Source organism: Eptatretus burgeri, chromosome 8 (assembly GCF_056783735.1).
Source record: "Eptatretus burgeri isolate ZD-2024b chromosome 8, Ebu_testis_v1, whole genome shotgun sequence".
Classification (NCBI taxonomy): domain Eukaryota; kingdom Metazoa; phylum Chordata; class Myxini; order Myxiniformes; family Myxinidae; genus Eptatretus; species Eptatretus burgeri.
Genome location: NC_140968.1, coordinates 81,106,282 through 81,119,179, shown reverse-complemented (window position 1 = coordinate 81,119,179; position 12,898 = coordinate 81,106,282). Strand labels below are relative to the sequence as shown.

Sequence of the window (12,898 nt, the reverse complement as noted above, 5' to 3'; positions counted from 1 at the left end):
TCTGGTAGACGTGACCAATCGCCAGTCATAACACAACGCTTAACTGCAGACAACACAGGATCTCTGCGAGACCACAATCTCACTTCAGCAGCAGTGCCTGGAGAATTGTCACTCTCAAACGCATTCATAGCTAATACGAGGTCAGCAGGTTGAGGGTAATGTTGCAATCAGTGATAGGTACCGGCAGTCGACTCATTGCATCAGCACAATTCCCAGTGCCAGGCCTGTAACAAATAGTATAATTGTAACCAGACAGCGTCAAGGCCTACCGCTGAACACGTGATGACGCATTGTTGTTGATTCCCTTGTTCTCTGAAAACAAGAAAGTGAGCAGTTTGTGATCAGTTTCAAGCTCAAATTTACCATCAAAGAAATACTGATGCATCTTGGTTACCCCAAACACACAGCCTGATGCTTCTTTATCAACCATACCATAGGCTCTTTCAGCTTTCGTCAAGCTTATGGAAGCATATATGCAACAGGTTGTAACTTGTCTGACTCATTTTTTTTTCTTTTTTTTTTGTATACCTTGGTCGAGGCTCGTATGAGAGCGAACACACAACTCACAGCAAGGAGGCATGAGACAAGAGGGGCGGGAGTGGAAGGGGAAAACAGTGGGGAACAGACACATTAGGTGAACTGTGGAAGGGAGAGGGATGGGGATGGGACGGGGAACATGGCGAAGAGAAGATGGACATTTCAGGGACTTTCAGGAAGGAAAGCAGGGGAAATGAAGGAAGTGGGCTTGGGTGGATTATCGGGGGTAGAAAAGATCGAGGATTTGGATGGGGGAAGATAAGAGGTGGTGGTGAACAGCTGTTTTGAAAGCCTGGAGGGAAGAATGGGAAAGAATAGAGTGAGGAAGTTTATTCCAAAGGCGGGAAAAAAGAGGAATGAAAGAGTGAAGATGAGCAGTGATTCGTGATTTTGGTAGTTTTACCAGAAGGGGGTTGTTGGCGGACCTTGAGCGCCCTGTGGAAATGTGGTGGGGACAAATCGCAGAGAGAGCAGGGGGGCAAGGCTGGAGAGGAGTCGGTAGAAGACAGAAAGACCACCGACCAACCTGCGGTGATTGAGTGAGAGGCCCAAAGACTCAGCTTCATTGCGGGAGATGCCGATGATCTTAAATGCCCTGGTTTCGACAGCGTGAAGCCGAGAAAGGTGGGAGGCAGGATCACCAGCCCAGAGGGGAGAGCAGTACTCCATCAGGCTACGGACAAAAGCTTTGTAAGTGGTCAGGAGCTCAAGAGGGCTGAGGAAGGACTTAGCACGACGGAGGATTCCCAGTCGGCGACTGGCTTTTGAGGCGAGGTTGGAAATGTGACTTTCCCAGGAAAGGTCATGGCAGATAGTGAGACCTAGAAGCTTGAAAGAAAAGACTTCTTCCAGAGGATTGTTGAGAAAGTGGATGGGGGGGGGTTTTGTAAACGGTCCTTTCGAAGAGACATAGTGAGAGTGTGAGATTTGTCTGGATTGACTCATTGGCTTGTTGTAACACGCAGCCTACCCCATAGGCATTGGCATCACACGACAATACAAGATGCTTATATGGATCATAATGAACAAGCAACTTGTTAGAACACAATCGACCTTTAGCTTCCTTGAAGGCATCATCCTGGGCCTTGCCCCAAACCCAAGTTTTCCCTTTCCGAAGTAACTGATGCAGGGTTTCTAGCACTGTGCTCACCTGCGACAAATAAGTGCCAAAATTGTTGAGCAAACCCAAAAAAGAACGCAACTGTGACACATTTTCTGGTTTGGGAGCGTTCTTGATTGCTTTGACTTTGGAATCACATGGCATGATCCCAGCGGCAGTGACTCTTCTGCTTAGGAATACAACTTCAGGTGCCATAAACACACATTTCAGTCTGAGTCCTACTTTGTCCAAACAATGCAGGACTTCCTCCAGGTTACTCAGGTGTTCTGCAGTGTTGCAGACTGTGATCAGGATGTCATCCTGGAACATGACAGTTTTTGGCATAGATTTCAATAGACTCTCCATGTTTCTCTGAAAGATGGCAGCTGCTGAACGTATTCCAAAAGGACAACGATTGTGGATGAACAGCCCCTTGTGAGTGTTGATGCACGTGAGTGTCCTCATCCAGCTCTTGTGTCATGTAGGCAGACGTTAGATCCAACTTGGTGAATGACTTTCCACCAGCTAATGTCGAAAACAGGTCATCTACTTTGGGCAGTGGATACTGATCCTGCATGGAGTGGTGACTTATGGTCACCCTGTAGTCCCCTCAGATCCTGACTGCCCCATCACCTTTGAGGACAGGAACAATTAGACGAGCCCATTCATTGAACTCAACAATAGAGATGACCTCCTCACTCTGGAGTCTTTCAAGTTCACACTCAATCTTTTCCCTCATCAAGTTGGGAACAGACCTAGCTTTACAGTATATTGGCTTTGCTTCCGAGTCCAGATTAATCTTATCTTTCATCCCCATGAAGGAACCAATTCCTGGCTCAAACAGAGATGGAAACTTTTCCAGCACTTGAGCACAACTGGAAGCCTCCACTGTAGGCAGCTTTTTGATCTCATGCCAGTTCAGCTTTATGCTCTCAAACCAGTTCTGACCGAGTAATGTAGGGCCATTACCTGGTCCAACCCACATAGGCAGTTCATGAGTCACACCATCATAAGGCAGACTGACATATATGCTGCCAATCACCGGAACAATTTTCTTGGTGGCGGTACGAAGTTTGGCCTTCACTGGACTCAATTTGGGCGTCACAGTCCTACAGTTTGTCAAATGTCTCATAATTATGAGTCTCCTGGCTCATAATTGGCTTACTCACCCCTGTGTCCACTTCCATTGACACCTGCTTGTCATTCAGTTGAATATCAACAGTTATCGGTGCGGTGCTGCCAAGGATTGTATACATCTCATTCTCCTCACCATGCAGTGATGACTCATCAGCTCCAGAAACATGCTTGCCATCATCCACATGATGGGTGGTGCCAGTACAATCACCACTGCTGGACTGGGAACACCTCTTTTGAAGATGCCCAATCTTGTCACATCCATTTCATGTGTACCGCTTGAAATGGCACTGGTAAGCCATATGATTTTCACCACAACGCCAACACAAGTTCTTGAGGCCTCTTGCTACCGATGAAGCAGGTTTCAAACGTACAACTGGCTGAGGTGTAGCCTTGTACGAAGATTGAGCAATCTTGGTTATCGTATCTGCACTTGAAGAGTTCTGCCTTTTCGACGAGATCTCCTCCAGGTCTTCAGCAGGTGTCATACACACCTGTGCAATTTTCACTGCTTTTCCGAGGTCAAGGTTGTCTTCTTAAGTAAGGAGTTTTCGGAAGATGACATCATGATTTACCCTGATCACTAAAAAGTCTCAGAGCATCTCATCAAGCACAGCACCAAACTGGAACGGTTCTGCTAAATGGCACAGATCAGCGACAAAACTGGAAATGTCCTGATTTTCCTGGCGAGTGTGTGTATAAAAATTACACCTCAATATGATTAGTCCAGCTTTTGGCTTGAAGTTTAGCTTGACGAGCTCACAGAGTTCTTCATACGACTTGTCGGTCGGTCGCTGTAATTGCAGCAGGTTTTTAATGAGTCCGTACACCTTCTGTCCACACCCAGTCAACAACACAGCACGAGGACGGACAGCATCACCAACAGCTGCCATGTTGTTGGCCACGAAATACTGGTCCAGCCTCTGGGCAAAATCCGCCCAATTCTCCCCATCGGAGTATTCATGGAGAATGCCGACAGTCGACATCGAGACACGGATAGTTTTTTTTTTTAACCTCGTCACCACTTGTGATGTCGTGAAGTACAAACAATCAGACAGACCACGATGCACTCAACTTCATGAAGGTTTTATTCACAACACTCAACTCCATTACTGGTCCTGTGTGTTGCGCATGCCACACAGCACTCATGTCAAACCCGAGGTAGAGGCGATACATCACATCCAAATATCTAATCTTACTAAAGGGGCTGTCACACCTTGATGTTTTAGCCAGCGTATGGCAACGTATCAAAATGTATTTAAAATGCTGGCGTACGCTGAACTATTGATGTTTTTCAAAAAGTTTTTGGCGTATTCATAACGAGTTGGACATATGCATAACGTATTAGTAACATACACAGAAAGTTTCGATAACTTATAGATAACTTATACCAACGAATGCTTAGCGTGTTGTCGGCATTCACAACGTATGCCCAACGATAGTCTAACGTATGCATAGCATGCGGCAGCGTATCACCGACGATCACGTGGCGTAGGCTATTAATAGGCTGCCGCTCAACGATTCAAATCATAACCGCACGAGACATCGAAGTGTCAACATCACCGTCATGCCCTGTCACACCTTGACGTTTTAACCAGCGTATGCCGACGTATGAAAAATTTGCCTAATACGCTGGCACACGTCGAATACGTTATGGGTAAGTTTTGTATATGTTAAGAGCACGCTGAAGCATGCTGTCATACGTCGTAGTACGCCGAGCACGTCGACAAATTTTAAGCATGCTCAAAATTTTTTGACGTATGCCAGCGTATGACTCACACGTTCCGTATACGCTGGCCATAAGTTGTAGGTACGTTATGCGATCGTTGACACACGTCGACACACGTTACTTGTAAATTACTCATAAGTCGAAACACGTCGAGGTAATGTTTAGCGTACCCGAAACTTATTTCTAACCTATGAGTAACGTGCTTTGAACCTATGTGTAACGTATCTCCAACGCACATTGACGTATGTAGACGTATTTGATTGACGTCTTCTGGACGACCACAGAACTTACTGAACGTGTTTCTAACTTACAGCTACCGTATAATGGCGTATTGGCAGTGGTTAGGGGAATTGGTATATAAAAATGGGCTTCACAGGAGGAACCCGTCAGTGTTTCAGACTTCATGGTGAGTACATGTCCATGTCAGTAGTATCAGTAGTTGTAGTAGTAGTAGTCGTAGTAGTAGTAGAAGTAGGTCCATGTCAATAGTAGTCAGTGAGTGTGATGGGGAGGATGTGGGGGATGATGGATCCTACTTGCGTCCGCGTCCACGGCCAGGAGACTTCTTTGCAGCATTCTTTGAAGTTTTCTTCGGCTTTTGAAATTTAAAAAAAAAATGTTTTTCTACGCTGAACTATTGATGTTTTTTTTTAACGTTTTTGGCGTATTCATAACGAGTTGGACAAATGCATAACGTATTAGTAACGTACACAGAACGTTTCGATAACTTATAGATAACTTATACCAACGAATGCTTCGCGTGTTGTCGGCGTTCACAATGTATTTCCAACGATAGTCTAACGTATGCATAGCGTGCGGCAGCGTATTGTCGACGATTGTGGCGTAGGCTATTCATAGGCTGCCGCTCAACGATTTAAATCATAACCGCACTAGAAATCGAAGTGTCAACATCACCATCATGCCGAAAAAAAAATGGAGTCTGGAACACTGACAGGTTCCTCCTGTGAAGCCCATTTTTATACACCAATTCCCCTAAACGCTGCCAATACGCCATTATACGGTAGCTGTAAGTTAGAAACACGTTCAGTAAGTTCTGTGGTCGTCCGGAAGACGTCAAATACGTCTACATACGTCAATATGTGTTGGAGATACGTTACACATAGGTTCAAAGCACGTTACTCATAGGTTATAAATAAGTTTCGGGTACGCTAAACATTACTTCGACGTGTTTCGACTTATGAGTAACTTACAAGTAACTTGTGTCAATGATCGCATAACGTGCCCACAACTTATGGCCAGCGTATGCGGAACGTGTGAGTCATACGCTGGCATACGTCAAAAAATTTTGAGCATGTTAAAATTTGTCTACGAGCTCGGTGTACTACGACGTATGCCAGCGTGCTTCAGCGTGCTCTTAATGTATACAAAACTTACCCATAATGTATTCGACGTGTGCCAGCGTTTTAGACAAATTTTTCATACGTTGGCATACACTGGCAAAATCGTCAAGGTGTGACAGGGCCTTTAAATACGCAATTTAGTGTCTGTCTGACAGTCTTTTGACCATGATACATTCGGTTCATGGTTACCTGTCCATTGGCAACCAAACTTGAAAGGAGGACTCAGGGTCACACGATGGACGTCGTAGCAATTTGACTTCCCCTCCAATCTCAAAGGGGGGTGGGGGTGGGTTGTGCCTTGTGCAAACTCCATGTTGAGGTGTTTAATAGGTTATCATGGCTTTCATGGGGCGCACCTTCCGGACGTAAAAATTATTATAACCATAAAAGTTTTCAGTCAATCTGTCCAACGTGAAATTGCATTTCCAAGCATTCGCTATTGAACTGAAAGAAGTTTTGAGGAAACGACTTGATTCAGGCATTCTGTACTTATTGTGTCTCCCTGAGGCTGAGATGAATGGATCAAAGCCGTCTCGACTTTCTTGGCCTCCAGGTAAGCGGCAATGATATTTCGTTGAGAAAGCTGCAATGATCTTTCGTTGAGAAAGCTGCAATGATCTTTCATTGATTAAGCTGTTTGGTGTAGAGTGTAGACCAACGATAAACTTGGTGTAGGGTCCTTGTGTCCAATTCCCGCCTTACCTTTCCCGCACGCTAATTCCCCCAGATTGGGGACCGTACTCTTGATTCCCCACTCCTATTTACATCCATTACGGCCCAGCGGAACCATAAGTGAGACCTCGGTGAGTCTGACCGCAGTGAATCAGCAGGGCAAAACTCCCATCCACTATTTACACACTCCTGTCGAACCAACAGAGAGACACTCGGGCAGGTTGGAAACGAAAGTTCTTGTTCAACAAATAGCACCTATTTACAGCAATGCAGTGTCACAAAAGAAAGTCTTTCCCTTGTACATGAAAGTGCCTTAGGTAGAAAATATCATTATTTTGGATTGCGGATGACCTGAGACGGTGGTGAACAGCTGTTTTGAAGACTTCGAGGGAAGAGTGAGATTGAAGAGGATGTGGAAGTTGGCTAAAAATATGGGAACAAATGAGTGGAGGTGAGCCACTTTATTCCGATGATTATTGAATCAATGAATAACCCACTTTATTCTCGTGGTTGTTGGATATGTAATGAAGTGTGATACGAAGGGAAAGGTAATCCATCGAAACAAAATAGGACTGAAACATGTAAACTCCAGTGTTCCTTTATGTGTTAGATGTAACTCCCCGGGGTCTTCCAAAACCGCAATACAGTAGGTGGGGAATTTAGTACGTCTGAGGTGCGATTTACGATTGAATTGATTCATGGTCTGTTTAAACCCTCCAAGTTTTTTTTCACTCCTCTCCAAAAATCGGATGTAATGAGAATCTGCTTTGAGCCTGCGAATCCTCAGGGTAACTCAATGAGAATGGCCAAAATCCTCATCACATATTGACAATCGGGTTGTAGTCCACGATATGGGTCATCTAGATATTATGTACACGTGAGGTGCAAGGGGCTGGCAGGATGGCCGAGGGAATGCACACTTGCCTCTAAGCCGTCTAGCCTGGGTTTGAATCCCTACCCAGTTATAAAATGTTATCCCGGTGTTTCAATGGCAGGATGATTCATCAATGTATCGATGTGTGTGTTATCCCTTGGACGGATGGTAAACTGGGCATCTCGTTTGCCAGCATTAGATGGTCGACGTCAAAGACCCCACAGTGTTCTTCGCAAATAGGTCAGTGGGCTATTGCTGGGATCTTGAACAAATTACAAGTTTCTGCCCTGATTTCCTGAGCCACAGTGGCGACCCAAGCAAGATTGTAGCCTAGTAAAGCTCTGCAGACCGCATGATACATGACGATGATCCATCCATCCATCCATCAGGACCATACTCTGTGTGGAGCGTTGGTGCTGCTTAAGCAGTCTCCTTGGCGATTGGGCACAATTCTGGACTGGTTACCACTCAGACACAGTATACCAGCATGCTGGCACTCATTTTGCCAACCTCGGAAGGATGACAGGCAGAGTCAACCCCACCTGGTATTAATTCAGGCAGAGCCTGCCACCCTAACCATTAAGCCAACACCAGGAGGATGATGATGATGATGATGATGATGATGATGATGATGTGGATGTGGTGGTGATACAAGGCAGGGTATTTTGGGTGGGTGAAGGTAGGGGGAGGGTTGGGGATGGATGGAGGGGCTACATAAATCCCAAAAATTATGAGTGTGGCAAAGAGAGAAAGCAATCTTGGAGGCAGTATGAATGAGGGAGAAGTTGAATAGTTGATGAGGAGAGAGTTGCATGAGTTGTGGATTGAAAATTTTGCTATTTTCTGAATGTAATATGTGGATTCCACCACATTTGTCTTCCATCTTGCAACAGTTATTACTGAATTAACAAAACAGATTTCTCCAACGTTTTGCTAGAACGACATTTTGTCTTCCATTCTGCACTCTTTACTTGCATCCTCATGTCTTCTTCCTTTTTGAACTTCTATTGCCGAACGTGCTGCATTAGCTTAATGGAGACATTTCAGCCGTTCAGGAGGGATATTGATAGAACTGGACGCAGTTGTTCTCTGTACTATTTGTGTATTATCACCATGATTGCTGCACACTCTTCCCTTCCATTTTCTCTCTCTCACTCGGCACTCCCACGCACCGTCGTCCACCTTTCCAACCTGTGTTCTCCCCTTCTCGCATCGCCATCTCCGATACATCTCCCTTAGCTTCCCCTTCACTCATGCCATGCCACCTTCATGCTACCTTACCTCTGCATGTACTTAATCTCTCCCCTCAACCGGTACGTTACCTTTACCGGAACATCTCCCCCCTCCCACCGTCCTCACGACCACCACCACACCCCCCCACCACCACCCCTCCCCCTCTCCACACTCACCCAAACCCCACCACCACCCAACCCCACACCCACAACACCACCACCACCCCTCTCCCACCACTCTTCCCCACCCCTGCGTACCATATTACCTTTACCCAACTAACACCAGAAGATATTACTTTATAGCTCCCTCTTCAATCCGTAACATGCTACGTTTACCCTAAGTAACCCTGGCATGACCTGGACTTGATCCCTGCATACCATGTGCAACATAAATGAATTAATAACTACAACTAAAACATGCACACTTTGAGGGCTGCCTTTTGTATCCGAAATGGCTGTCCACATGAAACCTGGGATCTACCTGTATGGTCAGTTTGTAAGAGTGCAGACGATTTCTACCCAGTCTCAAGCACACTCAGGGACAGCAAAGCATTACGTATAAATCCGGTGTCAAGGAACCTCCAGGAACATCAGACCACTTGGTTGGTACCCGCAGTGCAGGCAGAAATTCGGATTTTGTTCAGGGTGGCAGACTGGCAGTGATAGGTTCCCTAATCGTCACGAAGGATACCGTGGGATCTTTAACATGCACAACAAATTCCAGGCGAATGGACGCACAGTTTAACGTCCACACGAGGGACGGACCATACATGACCCACATTGATGCTTCGCCCTGCATACGAAATACCACGATGGTAGTTTCTGGCTGAGTCGGGATTCAAACCCAGGCTAGATAGCTTTCGATAGCGAGTGCATTTTTTTGACACGCACGAACACACACACACACACACACACACACACACACACACACACACACACACACACACACACACACACACACACACACACACAGCAGTATTTGAGGGCACACCAGGGGCACCGCCGTGCTCTATCTCCTCTGTCCCTCAAACCTTTCTCTCCTCCCTCTACCCCAATTACCCTCTGGCGTCCTGGGCTGCACTTCCCGGGAAAGGTGTGGTTTGGAGGGGGGTGTGGGTTGGGGGGTTGGGATCGGGGATGGAGATGTGGGGTGGGGGAGGGAAAAACGGGCAAAGAAAGAGAGAGGGAGAGAGAGAGAGAGAGGGAGAGAGACGTGCATATCGCCGGACCCGAGCATGGAGGAGCCCGAACACGCGCAGCACGTCAAGTGCCGCCGCCGGCGATTCCCGTGCCTGCTGTCGGGCTGCCGTACGGGCTCTCTGGCGTGCGAGGAAGAGTTCAGCTGCCGTGAGCTCGAGGCACTCTTCCAAACCTACAACCTGAAGCTTGAACAGACAGGGGCACTCAAGGCTCTCGCTGTGTTCATCCTGGCATCTGCGTCCGTGTCTGCGGTGGAACTCGGATCCCCTCCGTCTGCGCTCACGATCGCTAAAGGCTCGAACCCTGTGCACTGCGTCGTCTTCACGTCACTCTTCATCGTTACCAACGTCAAATACTTACAGGTGACGATCCGTTCTTGATCCATCAACACACACACACACACACACACACACACACACACACACACACACACACACACACACACACACACACACACACACACACACACACACACACACACGCGTGTTGTATTAGGTCCACAACAGGAGTATATACCCCAATGCTAACGACCTATATTCAGCGATTTAAGTACAGGTACAGGTACAGGTACATATGCCATACCTTCGGACAGAGCATGCGTCATTGCACGGGAAATGTGTCATTTGAACTTTCAAGATTATTTTTCAACTTTTGATGACTCACCTGTCCAGGTCACCAACATCCCATTTATCAAAGCCACGTCCTGGTGAAGAAGGTGCTCCTTGAGATCAGTAGCACAGACTTCCAATTTTGTTCCCAAATATAATAGGGGTGTGTGTGTGTGTGTGTGTGTGAGTACGAGGGCAGGAGGGATCAAATAAACTGTCTGTTCCGATTCCGAGTGTGTAGTCTATCATAAGTCCGAGCAATGTATGTCACGTTTATTCCCTGACCTGCTCGTGTCTGCTCAAGCCATCGCCCGCGAGGGTTCTTCGACGGGCTGTTTGAGTAAGCAATTAGGTGAAGTTCCCTGCTCGCTCTGCTTCTAAAAGATGACGAATGACGAGCAATGGACCAGGCTGTGAGCTGCAGATTTGTACTCCGTCCGCTTTAAGTGCAGGTTTGGGAAACCATGGATGTGTCGGGCAGACGGGCTAAAGAATGGAACATCAATGGCGTTGGAAAGGGTATGGGTAGCGGAAATGTATTAGACGACAGAAAACCAATGGCTTACCTGAAAACTTTGGGGGTGTCGGGAGGGGGGAGATTGGGGAGCTGAACGAACGGTTGACCTCCCCATCCCCTCTCCGGGTTAGAGCTCAGAGGTTGCCCCCCAAGCCCCCTCCCCATTTCCTACGCCAACACAATAAGTAATTTCAGCATGGTTATTTTATAAGTATAATTTTGTGTAATCTGGACTATATATATATATATATATATATATATATATATATATATATATATATATATATATATATATATATATATATATATATATATATATATATATATATATATATATATATATATATATATATATATATATATATATATATATATATATCTCTGTTGAATTTTTGTGTTAACCAAAAAGGTAGAAATGGTTACTAGTTCGACCTGCGTAATCTGTTTTGCCGACAAAACCTGTTAATGCCTCCTTTTCACAATTAATTTTTGTTCGACGACGAATTGTGCCAGGATGATGGAAGCTATTTTCATGAATGGCAAAGAGAAGTTTGTCTAACGATGGATGTGACAAAGTCAATGTGTATACCTGCCTTACACCTCCATAGCTTTATCTACAAACAATTGATTATTTATCGACTTGTTTGATTTAAACTGTGGGTTTTGTGAATTGTTCGACATGATATGGATATGTGATCGAACGAGAGAGCAAATATGATATCAATGAAGATTGACCGTAAAGCGAATGTGTTGGTGGATGGTGATGCTGATACTTGGTTTATAAATTCAGGAAAACCACTTCCACGGATTTGGGACTGACTTCAAATTCCATGGTATTCAAGGAACTGTTTTCACAGCTGTCGAACCACTCTATCGATGTCACCGAGCAATTCTCGGCGGTAGGGATTAAATGGCGTACAAACCATAAGTGAAAGCTTCTCGCGACTGAGCAAGCACCTGGACAACAACTTATTTACACCTGGACAACCAGCAACTGCAAATTGGTGCCCGAGAGTGAATCATTACGTTTATGAAGTCCCAATGTGACGGCGAAGTTGAGGTGATAAGACAAACAAGGCAAGGAACAGAGCTCCTGCAATATTGTTATTTTTGTGCTCGCAATCTCGGCTCATGGAAGAGTGAGGTACAGAGGGTGGAGGGCAATGCACTGACGGTGGGGCACTGGGACAACGGACAGACATAACGAGCAGTGGGATGGACGGACAGGAGGGAGAGAAGGGGGAAGAGGGAAGGAGTCGTAGCAACCTGCAAGTACAATAGGATTAGGGAAAGGTCATAGAGGGTAGAAAATATCATGGGGAGGTTTGGAGGATGACCTGAGGCGGTGCTTTGTTGCTAACTCGAATCCCTGAAAAAGTGCTGGACCTTTGATGATAAACGAAGTATTTTATCACCGAACTGCACCCAACAAGATTAAATTCCATTTTGAAAGTAAAATTTACTTGCGGTTGAAAGGTAAGGCTGAAGATACTTTTATCGGAAACAACTGCAATGAAACCAACTTGGAACAGCAAATTCCATGTTTGTTGAAACTGTCTTAATAAATAAATTATATCAGACATTGTGGTTATACGGTATTACCCTTCAGCGTAAAATGGATGCATGGTGTTTTTTTTTAGTAGAAAACCGAGAGCCCCCAACGAGCCCGATCATGGCTTCCTTTTAATAATTTCGCACATTCTAGAATTTCCTCTTCCTTTACAGTTTGAATCAACCCGAAAATGAAATGGGCTGGCAGGATTTCCTCGAGGTGTGCGCACTCGCGTTTGAGCTGTGCAGCCTAGGTTTGAATCTTGACCCAGCTGCAAAGCCCAACTGTCACCCTTTTCTTTCACAGGTCGAGATGTGCATCAATGTGTGTGTGTTGTCTATTGGAAAGTCGTTAATCCAGGGGACCTGGTAGTTGGTGGACGT

The 12,898-nt window shown here is 45.7% G+C and overlaps 1 protein-coding gene across 6 annotated transcripts in view; it reads left to right on the top strand.

The window, feature by feature from the left end:
- The window catches only part of ADCY1 (adenylate cyclase 1), a 290,414-nt gene that overhangs the window by 26,514 nt on the left and 251,002 nt on the right, over positions 1–12,898 (top strand). For 5 of the 6 annotated variants that reach the window (XR_015061083.1, XM_085892788.1, XM_085892787.1 and 2 more), the window contains exon 1: positions 9,803–10,200. The exons of the other annotated variant lie outside the window; for it this stretch is intronic. Coding sequence is in view for 4 of the 5 variants with exons in the window: in XM_085892788.1 (XP_085748914.1) it covers positions 9,874–10,200 (327 nt within the window). In the remaining variant the exon portion in view is untranslated. Of the gene's footprint in view, positions 1–9,802; positions 10,201–12,898 lie in introns of those variants that run through there. 6 annotated transcript variants of the gene reach the window in all.